The sequence below is a fragment of the Aotus nancymaae genome, unplaced genomic scaffold, assembly GCF_030222135.1.
Source record: "Aotus nancymaae isolate 86718 unplaced genomic scaffold, 86718_ANA_hifiasm-v0.15.2.pri h1tg000027l, whole genome shotgun sequence".
Taxonomy (NCBI): Eukaryota; Metazoa; Chordata; class Mammalia; order Primates; family Aotidae; genus Aotus; species Aotus nancymaae.
This window is the reverse complement of record NW_026988440.1, coordinates 1,457,507-1,473,305: the sequence shown is the minus strand read 5'-3', so window position 1 is coordinate 1,473,305 and position 15,799 is coordinate 1,457,507. Positions and strand designations below refer to the sequence as shown.

General features: G+C 45.6%; 2 protein-coding genes and 1 non-coding gene across 4 annotated transcripts in view; 1 reads left to right on the top strand and 2 right to left on the bottom strand.

Annotated features, from left to right (window-relative positions):
* LOC135276617 (patr class I histocompatibility antigen, A-126 alpha chain-like) overlaps positions 1-15,799 on the bottom strand; it is a 105,531-nt gene continuing 89,732 nt past the window's right edge. Inside the window, exons 7-8 of the mRNA XM_064380607.1 lie at positions 561-639; positions 1-424 (exon numbers count right to left, since the gene is read on the bottom strand). Coding sequence (XP_064236677.1) covers positions 322-424; positions 561-639 — 182 coding nt within the window. The 3' untranslated portion in view covers positions 1-321. The remainder of the gene's footprint in view (positions 425-560; positions 640-15,799) is intronic.
* Positions 1,445-3,311, bottom strand: LOC135276619 (class I histocompatibility antigen, Gogo-C*0202 alpha chain-like). Of its 2 annotated transcripts, XM_064380613.1 has the most exons (4): positions 3,020-3,274; positions 2,620-2,889; positions 2,294-2,447; positions 1,445-1,719 (listed from the first exon to the last, which is right to left on the bottom strand). In XM_064380613.1, the coding sequence occupies exons 1-4, from the start codon at positions 3,216-3,218 to the stop codon at positions 1,680-1,682; spliced, it is 663 nt and encodes a 220-aa protein (XP_064236683.1). In that variant the 5' UTR covers positions 3,219-3,274; the 3' UTR covers positions 1,445-1,679. The 2 variants fall into 2 exon arrangements, with proteins under 2 accessions (XP_064236683.1, XP_064236684.1); XM_064380614.1 differs by lacking the exon at positions 1,445-1,719 and having other exon boundaries at positions 2,363-2,452; positions 3,020-3,311.
* LOC135276639 (U4 spliceosomal RNA) lies at positions 7,420-7,560 on the top strand. Its single transcript, XR_010344178.1, has one exon. It is a non-coding gene; the product is annotated as a U4 spliceosomal RNA (small nuclear RNA).

The window sequence follows — 15,799 nt, the reverse complement described above, 5'->3', positions numbered from 1 at the left end:
CAGATTCTGGAAGGTTCTCAGGTCTGTATTTCCTCTCTCAAATTTCAGGAATTGACTTATTAACCCATCAACCTTTCATGGCAAATATTTGAGAAAACACATTTATATTCAGATTCTTATTTTCAGTAAGAAAGTAAGAGGTTGCAGCTCAGTGCACCATGAAGCTGAGACAGAGATGTAGACACCCAGCCCCACCTCTCTGGAACAGGAAAGATGACTGGGGAGGGAACACAGGCCAGTGTGGGGACAGGGGTCACAGTGGACATGGGGTGAGCTGTCTCTCCACCTCCTCACATTATGCTAACAGGGACACAGACACATTCAGATGCCTTTGCAGAAAGAGATGCCAGAGGCTTTTGAAGTCACAAAGGGGAGGCGTGAAGAAATCCCGCATCTCAGTCTCACACAAGGCAGCTGTCTCAGGCTACAGAAAACAATAGTCATGAACAAATTCATGTCAGTCATAGTAAGTGAAGACACTCAGAACAGCCCACTACACAGTCGAAACGTCTCAATAAAAAAATCCCCGTAATCCAGTCTTTTCCCTTCTGCCCCAATACCTGCGTACTTCAGGCCCCCCCAGGGTCTCACCTTTACAAGACGTGAGAGACACATCAGAGCCCTGGGCACTGTCGCTGCCTGAGGTAGAACAAAAACAGGATCTGGTCAGAACCTGCAGGTGATGTGGGCCAGGAGGAATTATGGGGTGGGTGAGCTCCTCCACACTCCCGCCCCCACCACTTACACGCAGCCTGAGAGTAGCTCCCTCCTTTTCCACCTGTGGGAAGAAAAATTCCTGTGAGGGGACAGGGAGGAGGCAGGGCCATGAGATTTTAGAGGAACCTCCTAGTCTTGGACCCAACAGAAGTTTCCAGAGCTATGACTACAGACCAGGAAGGATCAGGAAACACGAGGAAAGTAGGTGTGGGTCCTGGACCAACTCCCCTCCTAGGGTCTGTCCTTAGCAGGGACCTTTCCCTGACTTATGACTGCTGGAATCAGGACCCCAACACCACAATCATCATGGTGATACCTCTGTCCTTCATGGTCATATCTGCTTCAGAAAAGAGTAAGTGCTGGCATACAGGGCCCCAGACTGTGTGCACATGGTCCATGTGTGGATGGTGCTTCCCAGTAATGAGGCAGGACACACTTCTACCTGGGGCTTGAAACCTCCAGTGGGACAAGAAAACCCAGACCCCACCCCTCACCCCTTCCCTACCTGAGCTCTTCCTCCTCCACATCACAGCAATGACCACAGCTCCTAGGACAGCCAGACCAGCAACGATGCCCACGATAGACATGGTGAGCTGGGAAGACGGCTCTGGGAAAGGAGGGTAAAGTGAGGGACCCTGACCCTGCTGAAGGCTCCAGAAGGGCTTCTGCTTTCCCTGAGAAGAAACATGACCCCCCATCCCCCTCCTTACCCATCCCCCTCCTTACCCCATCTCAGGGTGAGGGGCTCAGGCAGCCCCTCGTGCTGCACATGGCACGTGTATCTCTGCTCTTCTCCAGAAGGCACCACCACAGCCGCCCACTTCTGGAAGGTTCCATCCCCTGTTGGCCTGGTCTCCACAAGCTCGGTGTCCTGAGTTTGGTCCTCCCCATCCCGCTGCCAGGTCAGTGTGATCTCCACAGGGTTGAAGCCCAGGGTCCAGCACCTCAGGGTGGCCTCATGGTCAGAGACGGGGTGGTGGGTCACCTGTGTCTTTGGGGGATCTGACGGGAAGAGTTAGAAAATTTAGGCAGTTTGTATCTCTCATGGGACACCCCAGCAGCACCCATGTGACCATCTGAGAATGGGCAGGACACCTGGGGTGGGGATGGGAGCACAGAACCCAGACACCAGCCTGGACACAGGCACCTGGGATAATCTCCTATTCCATGGAAAGTTCTAATCTCTGAGGGAGGAACTGCGACTTCTGGTCCTGACCTGAGTGGAGGCCAAGGGTCTCAGAAAAGCTGGAATCAGACCTTCAAACACATTTGAGTGTGAGGCAGAGAACAAGGCCTGAAACAGAAAGTCACCGTGCCCAAGGCGGCTGCAGGGGTCAAAGGGGACCCCTGATCAGTATTCCAGGGACTGCCTTCCCCTCCATTTCCTCAGAGAAGTCATGCTTTAATTGTCCTAGAGAGCAGAGGGGACCTCAGAGAAAACTCAGGAAAACTCATGCCGTTCTCCATTCAAGGGAGGGAGATATTCTAGAGCTGATCCCATTTCCTCCCCTACTAGTGGGAGGCCTTTCTGGGAGATCTACAGGAGGTGGGGAAGTCTCCCCACTGCCCCTCGTACCCACGCGCTGCAGCGTCTCCTTCCCGTTTTCCAGCTATCTGCGGAGCCACTCCACGCACGTGCCCTCCAGGTAGGCTCTGTCTTGCTCCGCCGCATTGGCCGCCTCCCACTTGCGCTTGGTGATCTGAGCCGCCATGTCCGCGGGGATTTTGGCCTAAACTGAAAATGAAACTCGGTAAAGGCGTCTGGGGCTCTCCCGGGTCGAGGGTCTGGGCGGGTCCCGCAACCTCAGGGTGGACCTCGGACCCGGACACTCGGAGAGACCCAGGCGGTGCTTGCGGGATGGGGAGGGGTCGTGACCTGCTCCCCGGGCCTGGGTCACTCACCGGCCTCGCTCTGGTTGTAGTAGCCGCGCAGGTTCCGCAGACTCACTCGGTAAGTCTGTGCATGGGCCTTGTGCTTCCGTGTCTCCCGGTCCCAATACTCCGGCCCCTCCTGCTCCACCCACGGCGCCCGCGGCTCCATCCTCGGAATCGCGGCGTCGCTGTCGAACCGCACGAACTGCGTGTCGTCCACGTAGCCCACGGCGATGAAGCGGGGCTCCCCGCGGCCGGACCGGGACACGGAGGTATAGAAATACCTCAAGGAGTGGGAGCCTGGGGGCGAGGAGGGGCTGAGACCCGCCCGACCCTCCTCCCGGCGCTGCTCCCCGGGTCCTGCGTCCCCGCCGGGCGGGCCTCTTGCTTGTCCTCGAAGAGGCCATTTACCTCCCGACCCCGCACTCACCCGCCCAGGTCGGGGTCAGGGCCAGGGCCCCCAAGAGCAGCAGGAGGAGGGTTCGGGGCGCCATGACCGTCATCCTCGGCATCTGGGGAGAATCTGAGTCCAGGTGGGTGACTGGGGACTGTAGAACAGGGACCGCGGCGACGTTGATTTGCTTCTCTAGAAACTCGACACTCAATGGGAGTGAGAACTGGGGAGGCATCACGAGTATCCAGGAGGAAGGACCCGACACAGGTTGAGAGAAGAAGTGAAACTCAGGGGAATGGGGAATCCCCAACGCTTCACCTTTCCAGTGCAGACGAGGCCCTCCGTGCCGGTGACGGAGACCAAGGGAGCCACGCCTGGGACCTAGGACTTTGTCCTGATCCCTCTTCTCCTACACCAAGCCCCTTTGTCACACTGTCTGTCAGAGTCCTGGCCAAAGATCTGTCTGTGGAAACCAGTGAGAGATGCCCAGGCTGCGCCCAGCCCCTTCCCCTTCACACTTCGTCCTGGAATCCCCGTTCCTGAACTGGACTCCCTGCCTCCCACTCCTTACCTCTCCCCTTGGACTCTTGTACAAGGAAACTCACCACGGGGAACGTGATGCCAGAGTGAGCTCGCCTTTGGAGTGGAGGTGTAGAGACAGGGGTTTTCTCTTTAAACCTGGTGAAGTTTTGTCTGAAGGCACCAGATAGAGATTCTCATAGAGACCATTTTCCTTTTTGTTTATTAATACAGTAGGTAGCACAATATTGGTAATCTCTGAATGATTAGGATTCCAATCTGTCAAAGACCTGTGTCAAAACAGCATTACAATTAAACTCTCAAAGCTCGTACATTTTACTTTCCCAGACTATGGATCTCTGACTCTGGTTGTTGCATTTAAAAGTATCTTCATTCCCTTGCTCTACTTTCCCTGTGTGAGTCCAGAACATCTCCTGAATACAAAGAAGCAGGGTTTGATAGTGTGTATTGAACCGGGAGCCTGTAGTCACCATCTCAAAGTTGCAAGTGCTCCATGCAGTCCCCACGCTCTTCACTGACGCTCCAGCACTGTCTGCTTTTGTGAGCTGTGCACATCTAAGCAGTGTGCCTATTTTATTTGGACACTTGGTATTTCTGTAACTTTTTTTTTTAATTATGAGGAAGCCATTAGTTTTTAGGCAGTCTTACACAAAATGTACTAAATAACAAGTGCAAAGAACCCCCTGCTAGGCTCTTCCGCGGCTTTAAAATTCTATCCCCTGCTCCTTTTCCTCACCTCCTGCTTCTCCAGCCCTTCTCTCTGCCCCTGTCATCCCTCACACCCTCCCCTCCCCTTAGGCCCTTTAAAATTACATGTAGTACAGGACCCCTAGGAAATGAAATATATGGTTTTGGTGATCTAAAAATGTCTTCATTTTTGCCATTTTTTTTTTTTTTTTTTTTGCTTATTAGGGTATTTACATATAATAAAATTTACCAGGTTTAGCTGTGCTTTTTGGGGAATGTTGGTAATTATTTCTAGTCGTGTAACTACCACACTGGTCAGCAGAGAAACACCACATGCAAAGAACCCCCTGCTAGGCTAATCCACTGCTTTAGAGTCCTTTCCCCTGCTCCTTTTCCTCACCTCCTGCTTCCCCAGCTCTTCTCTCTGCCCCCTCATCCCTCAGACCCTACTCTCCCCTCAGTTCCCACCACCCAGTCACTCTCAAATTGTGGCCCTATAGAGAACAGTTTCTTTTCCCTAAAAACTTTCTTTCTGTCCCTTTCTATTTAATCCTTGCCTCCCACCCTCACCCCTTCCCTTCACTCAACCACTGCTCTGCTTTCTGTCACTGCAGAAGTGTAATTTCTAGAATTTCATGGACATGCAATCATATGTGATGTAGTCCTTTGTTTGGTCTCTCACTCAGCATAACAGTGTTTGAGATGATGCCATTCATTCATTTTTGTTGCTGAGCAGCTGCCCAGTATTGCCGGAATCCCAGTTTCCTCATTGGTTTCTCTATTCTCCAGTTGATAAACATGTGGATTACTCCAGTTAGGGTGTGTTACTAATGAAGCCACTATAAATAACTGTTCACATGTGTGGCCTTGCATTTTTATTTCTTTTGGATAAAGACATATTTGTGGTATTGCTGGGTCATGTGATAATGGATGGGCAGCTGTATAAGAAATTGCCAAACCACTTTACAAATTGGCTGCAATTTTTTTTGCATTTCTATGAGCAATATCAGACATTCCAATATTTTCATATTCATGGCAGTATTTAGACTTATCATATGTCTTTTTATCTTACCTATTCTAGGTGATGTGTGGTGGTTTCTCATTGTGGTTTTAAGTTGCACTTCTTTGATGACTAGTACAGTTTGCTATCTTCTCAGGTTCATCTAACTGACTTGAATTGCTACGTGTATTTTATGAACTATTTAGGAAATTCAATGATAAATTTTAGAAACTTTTCAGAATCCCCTAGTGTTTCCTACATGTGCAATGAAGTAGGTGACAAAGAAAGACTTTTATTTCCTATCTATTAATCTTTTTTCTTTTAAAATTATTTTATTTGTTGGAAATTAGGTCTCATTACCAGGCTTGTGTCAATCTCCTGAACTTAAGTGATCCTCCCAGCTCAGTCTCCCAAAATGCAGGGATTACAGGCAGGAGCCACCATGCCTGATCCTTCTACTGGTCTTTTATTTCATTTTCTTGCCATGTTGCACTGGTTAGGGTGCCTGTTACATCTCACAAGAATGATGAGAGCTCACATCTTCATTTACAAGGAACTTAAAAAAATTTACAAGAAAAAGAAAACAGCCCCATCAAAAAGTGGGCAAAGGATATGAATGGACACTTCTCAGAAGAAGATATTTACATGGCAAGGACACATATGAAAAAAGCTCAATATCACTGATCATTAGAGAAATGCAAATCAAAACCACAATGAGATACCATCTCTCTCCAGTCAGGATGGCATTTGTTACAAAGTGAGGAGACAATAGATGCCGGTAAGGCTGTGGAGAAATGGGAACACTTTCACACTGTTGGTGGGAATGTAAACTGGTTCGACCATTGTGGAGGACAGTGTGGCCATTCCTCAGAGATCTAGAACCAGAAATACTATTTGTCCTAGCAATCTCATTACTGGGTATTTACCGAAGTGGCTAGAAATCATATTACTATAAAGACTTATGGACATGTACATTTATTGCATCACTATTTACAATAGCAAAGATATGGGACCAATCCAAATTCCTACCAATGATAGATTGGACAAAGAAAATATGGTACATATACACCATGGAATACTACACAGCCATAAAAAGGAGTGAGTTCATGTTCTTTGAAGGGACATGGATGAAGCTGGAAGCCATCATCTTCAGCAAACTAACACAAGAACAGAAAACCAAATGCTGCACGTTCTCACTCCTAAGTGGGAGTTGAACAATGAGAACACATGGACACAGGTAGGGGAACGACGCACACCAGGGCCTGTTGGGGAGTAGGGGGCAGGTGAGGGAACTTAGAGGACAGGTCCATGGGTGCAGGAAAATGCCATGGCAGACTCTACATAGGTAACAAACCTGCACGTTCTGCACATGTATCCTGGAACTTAAAGTAAAATAAGATAAATTAAATAAAAAAAGAAAGCACCTGACTTACATGTTTGCATATGTTCACTGCAGCGCTGTTCACAATAACAAAGACTTGGAGTCAATGAAAATGTCCAATGGTAGACTGGATAAAAGGGAGAGATAGCATGGGGAGAAATGCCAGATATAGGTGAAGGGGAGGAAGGCAGCAAATCACACTGCCACGTGTGTACCTATGCAACAATTTTGCATGTTCTTCACATGTACCCCAAAACCTAAAATACAAAAAAAAAAAAGGAGAAAATGTGGCACATATATACCATAGAATACTATGCAGCCATAAAAAAGAATGCGATCATGTCCTTTGCAGGAACATGGATAGAATTGGAGGCCATTATCCTTAGCAAACTACCGCAGGAACAGAAAACCAAATACCACATGTTTTCACTTATAATTGGGAACTAAATGATGAGAACACATGGACATGTAGAGGGAACATCACACACTGGGGTCTACTTGAGGGTGGAGGGTGGGAGGAGGGAGAGGATCAGGAAAAAGAGATAATGCGTACTAAAGCTTAATACTTGGGTCAGTAATAATGGATACTGAAATAATCTGTACAACAAAGCCCCATGACACAAGTTTACCTCTATAACAGACCTGCACATTTACTCCTTAACTAAAAATAAAAGTTAAATTAAAAAAAAAAAAAAGAAAGAAAGAAATTGCATGTCTGGAAATATCATATGGTTGGTTCTGTGTATTTTTTTAAACCAAGTCACACAATCTCTGCCCTTCATTGGATTATTGATTCATGTAGGTTTTTGTCATTATTAATGTGATAGGAGCTTTGTGCAGTGGCAATATCATAGCCAATGAGGTTCATCCAAGGTGCGATTATTGGTAATTGAAAACTTTTCCCAATTCCCCACCATGATGACTTGAAATATAATTAGCATTGGCAATTTTTGTCAGTTTCTATGGGGACTGAATAAAAAAAATAGATATGATAGGTTTTTAGGTCTACCACGTTATTTTCCCAGTTTTAGTGTCTCTGTTTCTCTTGTCCTGGCCAATGTCTTCTTATTAAAAACCATAGAAATAAACCAAAAACAAGTAGAATAACATCTTTAAAGCACAGGAAGAAAAAAAGGTAAACTAAGAATTATATATCCAGCCCTGATGTTCTCCAAGGACAGGCAAAGTAAGGAGATATTTCAGGTAAAAGAAAATTAAGAGAATTTGTCACCAGCAGATCTGCACAGTATCAATCGGTAAAGAAAATTCTTCAAGGTAGAGGCAAATGCCACCAGGTGGAAATTGAGATTATCAGAAAAGATGAAGATGATCAAACGTGGTAAATATTGAGCTAAGTGGAAAAGGCTACCTTGCTCCCCTCATTTACACTTCTTGTATATACATAGAACTGTTTAAAGATAAGAAAAAGATTTTTCTTGTGGGACTTATAGCCTATATAGATATATTACATATAATGTCTATACCATAAAAGATATGCATTTTATAGAGGATAAATGGTTGCAAGATTTCTGTACTTATGGATACTAGTAAGTTATTAACTGAAAGTAGACTGTGAAATGTTAAGAATGAGTTAAGTTCTGAAGAAAATTGAGGCACAGAAAACTATACAAAATATGAACAAATCTTGGAGATTAAAAAAAAAAAAAAACCTAGCCAGTCTTGAGTCTGATCATCCTATGATTTTGGAACTATTGTGAATACAAAAGTAATCAAAGAACAATTTCGTGAAGAAAGAGGAGTTATCCCTAAATATGATGGCCTTGGGACAGCTGGCCCTCCCTGCTGGACCTCTTCCACGTGGACGCTTTCTGCAGTGACTCTGTTGCCTTGCTATTCCACTCTACCCAGTGTCCTGACCCAAGAGACAAGGGGTGTCTGCTGCTGTGTCCACACTTGGAGAAGGAAACCATGATGCTGTCAGTACATTACAAGCCAGGAATGACAACTCACGCCTGTAATCCCAGCAACTCAGGACGTTAAGGCAAGACGATTGCTTGAGATCAGAAGTTGGAGTCCAGCTTGGACACATAATGAGACCCTCGTCTCTAAAAAAAAAAAAAATAAATAAGTACCCTTAGCTGGGCTTGGTGATGGGCACTTGTATTACCAGGTACTGGTGAGGCTGAGGTGAGAAGATCCCTTGAGCTTGTGGATTCAACGCTGTAGTGAGCCTTGATCACACCACTGGACTCCAGTCAAGGCCACAGCGTGAGATCTTGACTCAAAAAGAATACATTGTAAACTTTTGCTCACTATGGGTTATTTTATTTATCGTTTATTCGAGGTGTATTTTGATTTTACTTTACTAGCAGCACAATAAACCAGGACACGCTGAAACTAAAAGTCACATTCACTTTCCAGTGTTCAAAAGCCCAGTCCAGGGAGGTGAGAAGGAGACAGTCCTCATTTGCATTGAGAACAAGATGGGGTGGGCAGGAAACTTTGTACTTGGAACCTGGAGAATGAGCAATGACATCCCTCTCTCCACCTTAAAGCTCATCCTGGGCATCCACCTCCTGGTAACTGAAGCAGCGCAGCAGCGCCCCCTGGTGGTTCGTAGGATTCCTTTCACAAAGCACGCACAGCTCCGAGATCCACCTCCCCTATGCACCTGAGATTTCTTCACTGGACACCAGGTTGAATCAACTTTCCTGTAAAGCAAAAGAAGCACTAGTTTGCTGGGGGAGGAATGGTTACATCTCCACCTTTCTCGAGATCCCTGTCACCGTGTTCTGGGGAAGGGCCAGGTCTTACTTCCAATGTGGAGGGGAGGCTCTGGCCGTGAAAGCGCCTGTGGAGAGGTGAGGACCAGCTTCCTCTACACTGATGGCCAAGGGCCTGCAGACGGTGGGGAAGGCTTCCCCTCAGCTGTGTCCTATCAGGTTTATAGGGTCCAGCCCTACTGGGTCTAGAGGGTATTCTCTACGGATGTGGAGACAAGAAACTGTAGCAATAAAGACACAAGACACCGAGAAAAAGAGAAAAAGTTGGGCCCAGGGGTCCACTACCACCAGTTCGCGGAGTCTGGTAGTGGCCTCAAGTGGGCGGACACTCTGACTTTTACTGGGTACAAAATGGGGGGGCAGGGTCACTTGTCTAAGGAACAAAGGGCCCAGGGCTTTCAAGTAGCCAAAGAAGTGTCCCAAAGCTTGCAAGTAGCCGTCAGCACTTTATGTTATGCCTTTCAAGAACAAAGGCTTCAAGAATTATGCTACTTCTTATTATCTTCAAAGGAGGAACCAGGTGCAGAAGTATGGGGTGAAAGCAGACACAGACTGTGGCCACTATAGCACAGCACCACATAGAGACAATTAAGCCCCGGGTTGCTGCGGGTTGGGCTGACTGACATCAGTCCTTCCACAAGCGCATGGGGGTGTGGAGTGTTCTGCGACTCACCCCAGGACAGGGAATGTTCCCTTCCAAGGTCTGCTGAGTAGCGGGTGCTTCCCCAAGCACTGGTGCTACTGTGGAGATTTTAGATGCCCTCCAGCAACCCTTATGCGGGTGTGACAGAGGGCTTGGTTTCGGCATTCAACAGGTTATCTCTGCTGATCGCCACCAGCTGATGTCCGGCAGGTATCAATGTCCTTGCCTCGTGGCCACATTCCATAATGTCCCCATCAATCCCTGACCACAGCAACCTGAAGTTCCTAGATAATCATGCACAAAGTACAAGAAGGCTTTAATCAAGGCTTAATATTCATTAAGACTAATATTTACTCACTCATGATCCTTAATATTCAATAAGACTAATATCTAATTACTCATGGTACTTATTTCTAACCAGATTCTTCTTTCTATATTTTATTTATTGAAGGGGAAATGCCTGAGGCTTCGGTCTCCTGCTTCAGCATGTATGAGACTTTCCTCCCACAAGGTTCTCCAGGAGTCAAGGAGTAGACCTGTGCATTGTCTCTATTGATGTGTGCTGCATGCACACCTAGAAGTGGGGTCACCCCTGCTGGGGGTCCTGGGGCTGCTGGGTGTTCTGGGTGCTCAGTGTCCAGAGAGGAGGATGGGGAGGAGGCTTTTTGAAAATAGTCACCAAACTCTCAAAATATTTTTTCTTTAGCCTTTGTGTCATAAAATAAAATATAGGGCTCCAAAAGGAGAAAAAAAACTGTCTAAAATTTGTGTCATTTAATAAAAAGTAAACACCCATTAACCACCAGGCATAGATGTTTGTGAGAATAACCAGATGCCCCATCATTTGCCCGAGCTCAGCAATAAACTCTTTCCTACCCCAAATAAAATCACATCCTCACTTTTATAATCATCAGTCTTTGTTCTATTTTATATTTTTATCATCCAAAATTATAATTTAGTTTTACCTTTAGAAATATGCTTTGCTCTCTTTTATTCTATAGATTCTTCCTTGAAATGTATATTGTGTGGTAGAGCTTCCCGTAGTGTGCATTTTGCTGATTGCTCCCCAAGGCGTAGTTTAATATGTTTTTCTACGGTCTGTATTGCCTCTAAATTGGTAATTGGCTATGGAGGTTAGCCTAGATTCAGGCTTGATTTCTTTTTCACTTGGACTTGTTTCATGGTACTGGATTGTGTTCTTCCATCAAGAGGAAGAACCAAACATTAGTTTTTTCTTTTGCTGTGTTGTTAATTGCCATTGCTGTTGGATGGCTAAGTCTGTTAATTCCTTCCTCATTTATTATCTGAATAATTTCTAAAGTGATAGATTTACCCTCTTCTACTATTTGTTTACTACTAGAAACTTGTGTTTTAAGAGACTAAACCAATCATCTACTCACCTATGACCCAGCAATTGCGCTCTTAGTTATAAACCAATAAAAATGCATGTATGTGTGTGCCAAAACATATGAAAATATTATTCATAGCAGCATGATTTGTGAAATCTGGATACAACACAATTATCTATCAATCAACAGTGAAGGGACAAGAAGGGACTGTGAGCTATTTAAAAAGTGGATCATTGGACAGCCATGGCAGTGAACAGGCTACAGCCACACTCAGTGAGATGATGAGACCCAGGGGCATGATGGTGACTGCCCAGTGCCATTCAACTGGAACTGACAGAACTAATCTGTGTTAGAAATCAAGAGTGGCTACTCTAGGGTGGGGAGGGTGGTTTGTGACAGAGTAGGATCCAAAGGTGTTTCCGGGAGGCTGCGATTGCTGTACTTTGATGTGGGTGTTGTTTGCCCGAGTGTTCACTTTGTGAAAATCCACTGCCCACTTGTGGATTGTCCCCTTTTCTCCATGCATGCTGTCCTTCACTCACATATACATTTCTGATGTTTTCAAGCAATTCTATCTACAGTAAGAAGAATCACTTCTACTGTACATCCTTGGAAACGCTGCATTGAAAAAATTAGTATATATTTTTTTAATTCCATAAAATAAATACATATATAGAGGAGAATCTACAACAAGAGCAGTAGGCCCTGGAACAGACACCAGGACAGCTTTTGTAATGGCTGTCGAGCCAGGAACTAGGAATCAAAACCCAAACAAGCCCAGGAGAGGTGGAGGATGTGAAATGATGCCCCAGTAGTGCATGAATGAATGAGTTATGGGCAGTGGCTCATGGCTTGGCTGGCCAGTCACCAACTTGGGGAAAATAGAGTTGCAAAATTGGGAGGTGGAGGAGAGAGGTATGCATAGGCCTCATGCTGCTATAGGCAGAGTGTGAGAAGATGGTGGTTGTGTGTGGATGCCACCATATCTTTAGTGGCATATTCATCTACTAAAAGGTTTTTAAGGGGATGGGACTCCCTTTAATCAGGTGGGTGAGATGGCTTGATGGATGATGCCACTCAGCCACACAGGGCTTGCTCATGGGGTCCCTGCACAAAGTGGCACACGTTCGTCCATGTAACAAACCTACACATCATACACATGTATCCCAGAATTTATAATAAAAATTAAAATAAAAAAGAAGTTGTGATCAGATTTTTCCAGCCCAGATAATCCAAAATAATCTCCCCATCACAAAATCCAAACCACTAATCATATCTGCAAGTCCCTTTTTTTTCTGTAAGGAAACATATTTAAAAGTTCTGAGACTTAGGGTTTGGATGTATTTGTGAGGTTATTCGTCTGGGTTTCACAGTAAATATGGTGGCTGAATAAAGTTTAACACTAAACTTTTAGGAGATGGACAGAGAGTAAATGGAAGGAGGCATTCCATGAGATGATTATGATTAAAGAGTAAGCAAATGTGTGCATAACCCTGTGAATGAAAGAGAACAACATCTGCTCATACCGCCCTGGAGTGTTAGATGCTAAAGACAAATGGTGATCTTAAAGGTAGCCACAGCAGAAACACAGATTATCTGAAATGCAACTGCATTAGAATGTAGCTGGCTTCTCCTCATCACCCACAGCAACCAGAGGAGAGCATCACTGAAGAGCTCAGGGAAAAGCAATGTCAAAGCAGACATGTGTGGCTGGCAAATCCATCTTTCAAGAATAAAAGCAAAATAAGGACATTTCAATACAAATAGAACCCTTGGATTATTGGCAAAATTCCTACTCTAAAAATATTTAGGTCATAAAATATATAAGGAAGAAGAAAGAAAAGGAAGGGAAGGAGTGAGGGAGGGAAGAAGGAAGGAAGGAAGGAAGGAAAGAGAGAAAGAAGAAAGAAAGAGAAAGAAAGAAAGAAAGATTAATGGCTAATCATAGGTAGATGTAAATCAGTGGTGTCTTTATAAAATTTTAATCATGTAGACTTAAAATGAAAAAAATAAAGCACTTACTATGCTGTGTTATCACTTCCTCATCCATCTTCCCATCCCTACCTAGGCTGTGCCATCCATGAGGTCTGAGAAAGTTTGATTTCTTTTTCTGAGACTCCAGTCCATGGAGTACAGTACCCAGGATAAAGTAGGGGTTTGATGAATGTTTACCAAGTAAAAACATTTCCTGGAGACAATTAACAGGCCAGTAATTGTGATGCATAAGCACAGCTCAAAAGCAGCTGAGGGGAGTGACATCAGAAAACATGGTGGGACAGGAAACTCCAGGAGCCCAGCCCCCCACAAGATGACACAAGAGACAATGTGCTTGTGAAACATCAGCTCACACACACACACACACACACAATCTTGAGGAGAGCTCTTAAAACACAGATTCCTGGAATGCACCAACAGATACTCTGATTGGGTTGACAATCGAGTGTATTGAAATTTTTCAAAAGTTTATAGCAACGAAGTGAACGCAGAAAATGAAAACAACTGGACTCAGCAGCAGAGCTTAGTGGGATCACAACTTACCTTTGGACCATTTCTCCCTCCAGTTCAGCAGTGGTCTTGAAGACAGCAGCCTGGATTCCCAGTGTGGGTTCCTGGTGCCAGATGGAGCTGAGCAGATCTGGCTCTCAAATAATGTTTTTTGTCCTGTTGGCCAAGAGCATTTGATCAAAAAAAAAAAAAAAGCAGCTTTAAAAGCCAATGAGTCAGCAGCTACCTCTGAGGCAAATATATATATATATATATATATATATATATAAATTGAGAAAAGTAATAGACATGCAAAAAGGACTGGAAGGGAAAGCTGGGAGTGAGATGCTCTGGGGAAGTAGGGTTCTGGAAAGCTTCCATATTCCTGGGAATCTAGATAGCCTTGTACATGACTAGTGAGGGGCACAGGCCTGGTGTGAATGATTCTCTGTTGAGGGTTTCACAAAGCTGTGCCCTCATCTGGAGACTGGGGTCCTCCTTCAGGCTTATACAGAGCTTGGTGGCAGAATTCAGTTTCAGGCAGTTGTAGGATTGTAGTCCTTGTTCCTTGCAGCTGTCAGGAGGAGGTGGGGTGGAGCTGCTCCTGATTCCTGGTGCCCACCAGCATCCTTTGCCACATGGCCCCTCCATTTTCAAAGCTCACAGTGGAGGAAATGCTTCACACTGAATCCCTCTCACACTGTGAGTCTCTTTGCTGAGTAAGAACCAAGTTGTTTTAAGAGCTCACTTGTGTAGAACAAGCCAAGCCTGGATAGTTACGATCTTAAAGTCAACTGATTTGGGACCTTACTTACATCTGCAGAATCCCTTCACAGCAGCACCCACAGTAGTGTTGGCTGAGTCACTAGGGGAAGGTGAATAACCCGGGGTGGTTTTCTGGAGGCCATCATTGACTCATCCTAGCATAGCCACGATCTTCCTTTGTGATTAATTGGGTCACAGTAGAAAACTGAAGTTCAAATAAATAGATTGTTTTGAGTGGCAGTAAACTACATCCTACTGAGACATGGAAATTCTGAAATCATAAAACCAGATAACATTGAATATCTTTTAGTTAATTTCCAGCAAATAAAAATTAAAGTGCAATAATTCATTCTTTCTTTTGAAGCTCTGTTAGTTGTGTATTGCTATATAATAAGTCACGTAAAGCTTAGCAGCCCAAAACAACAAATACTTATCATCTCTGGCAGTTTCCAGTGGGCAGGAATCTGGGAGATTTCCTTGAGTGCTTCTGGCTCAGGGCCTCCCACAAGGTTTACTGGGGAACACAGCTGTCAGAGAACACGGGGAGGGAGCCAGAGAACCCTGGGAAAGGTGGCAGGCCCAGAGGCAAGGCTGACTCCAGTGCTGGACGAGGAGAGAAGGTTTGTTGGAAGCATCCTAGACCACAGGTCATCTGAGGAGATTTGCAAGGCCATGGAGGAGTCATCTAGCCACAGTTGGCTGACAAAGGAGGCCCCTGTTGGCCAGGAATGGCCTAACAGTGTCCCTGCTGTAACCGGCAGTGTCTGGGAACAGCCCATGGGAAGCAGGGCCTCTGCACCAATGCTGCTGAGGATGCCAGAGGACAGGAGCGAGGCCTTGGGAAATTACTTGGGAGAGTGGCTCACACCTTCCTCTGGAGAAGTCTGGGCCTTTGGAAATCGAACTCTGTCAGACTGAGTCACTGGAAGATTCTGTTCACATTTGCAATGGAACGAGGGGAATAAGGAGGCCCCCAATTGAATCTGTGGGTTCCACACCAACTCCTCCTGCCCCTATTGTGCAACAGGAGCCCCATATCCTCCTCCTGGGCATCAGGGTCCATCACCCATGCCTGCAGGGGAGGGGAGTGCTCTCCCCTCTGCTTGTCTCTGGGCGCATACTGTGCAGACTTCCCTGGAGGCAACTGCAATATGTAGTTTACTGAGCTCTTGTTTTTCCCCTTGTCCGAGTGCCTCCCTTTTGGAAACCAGGACCTCCTATAC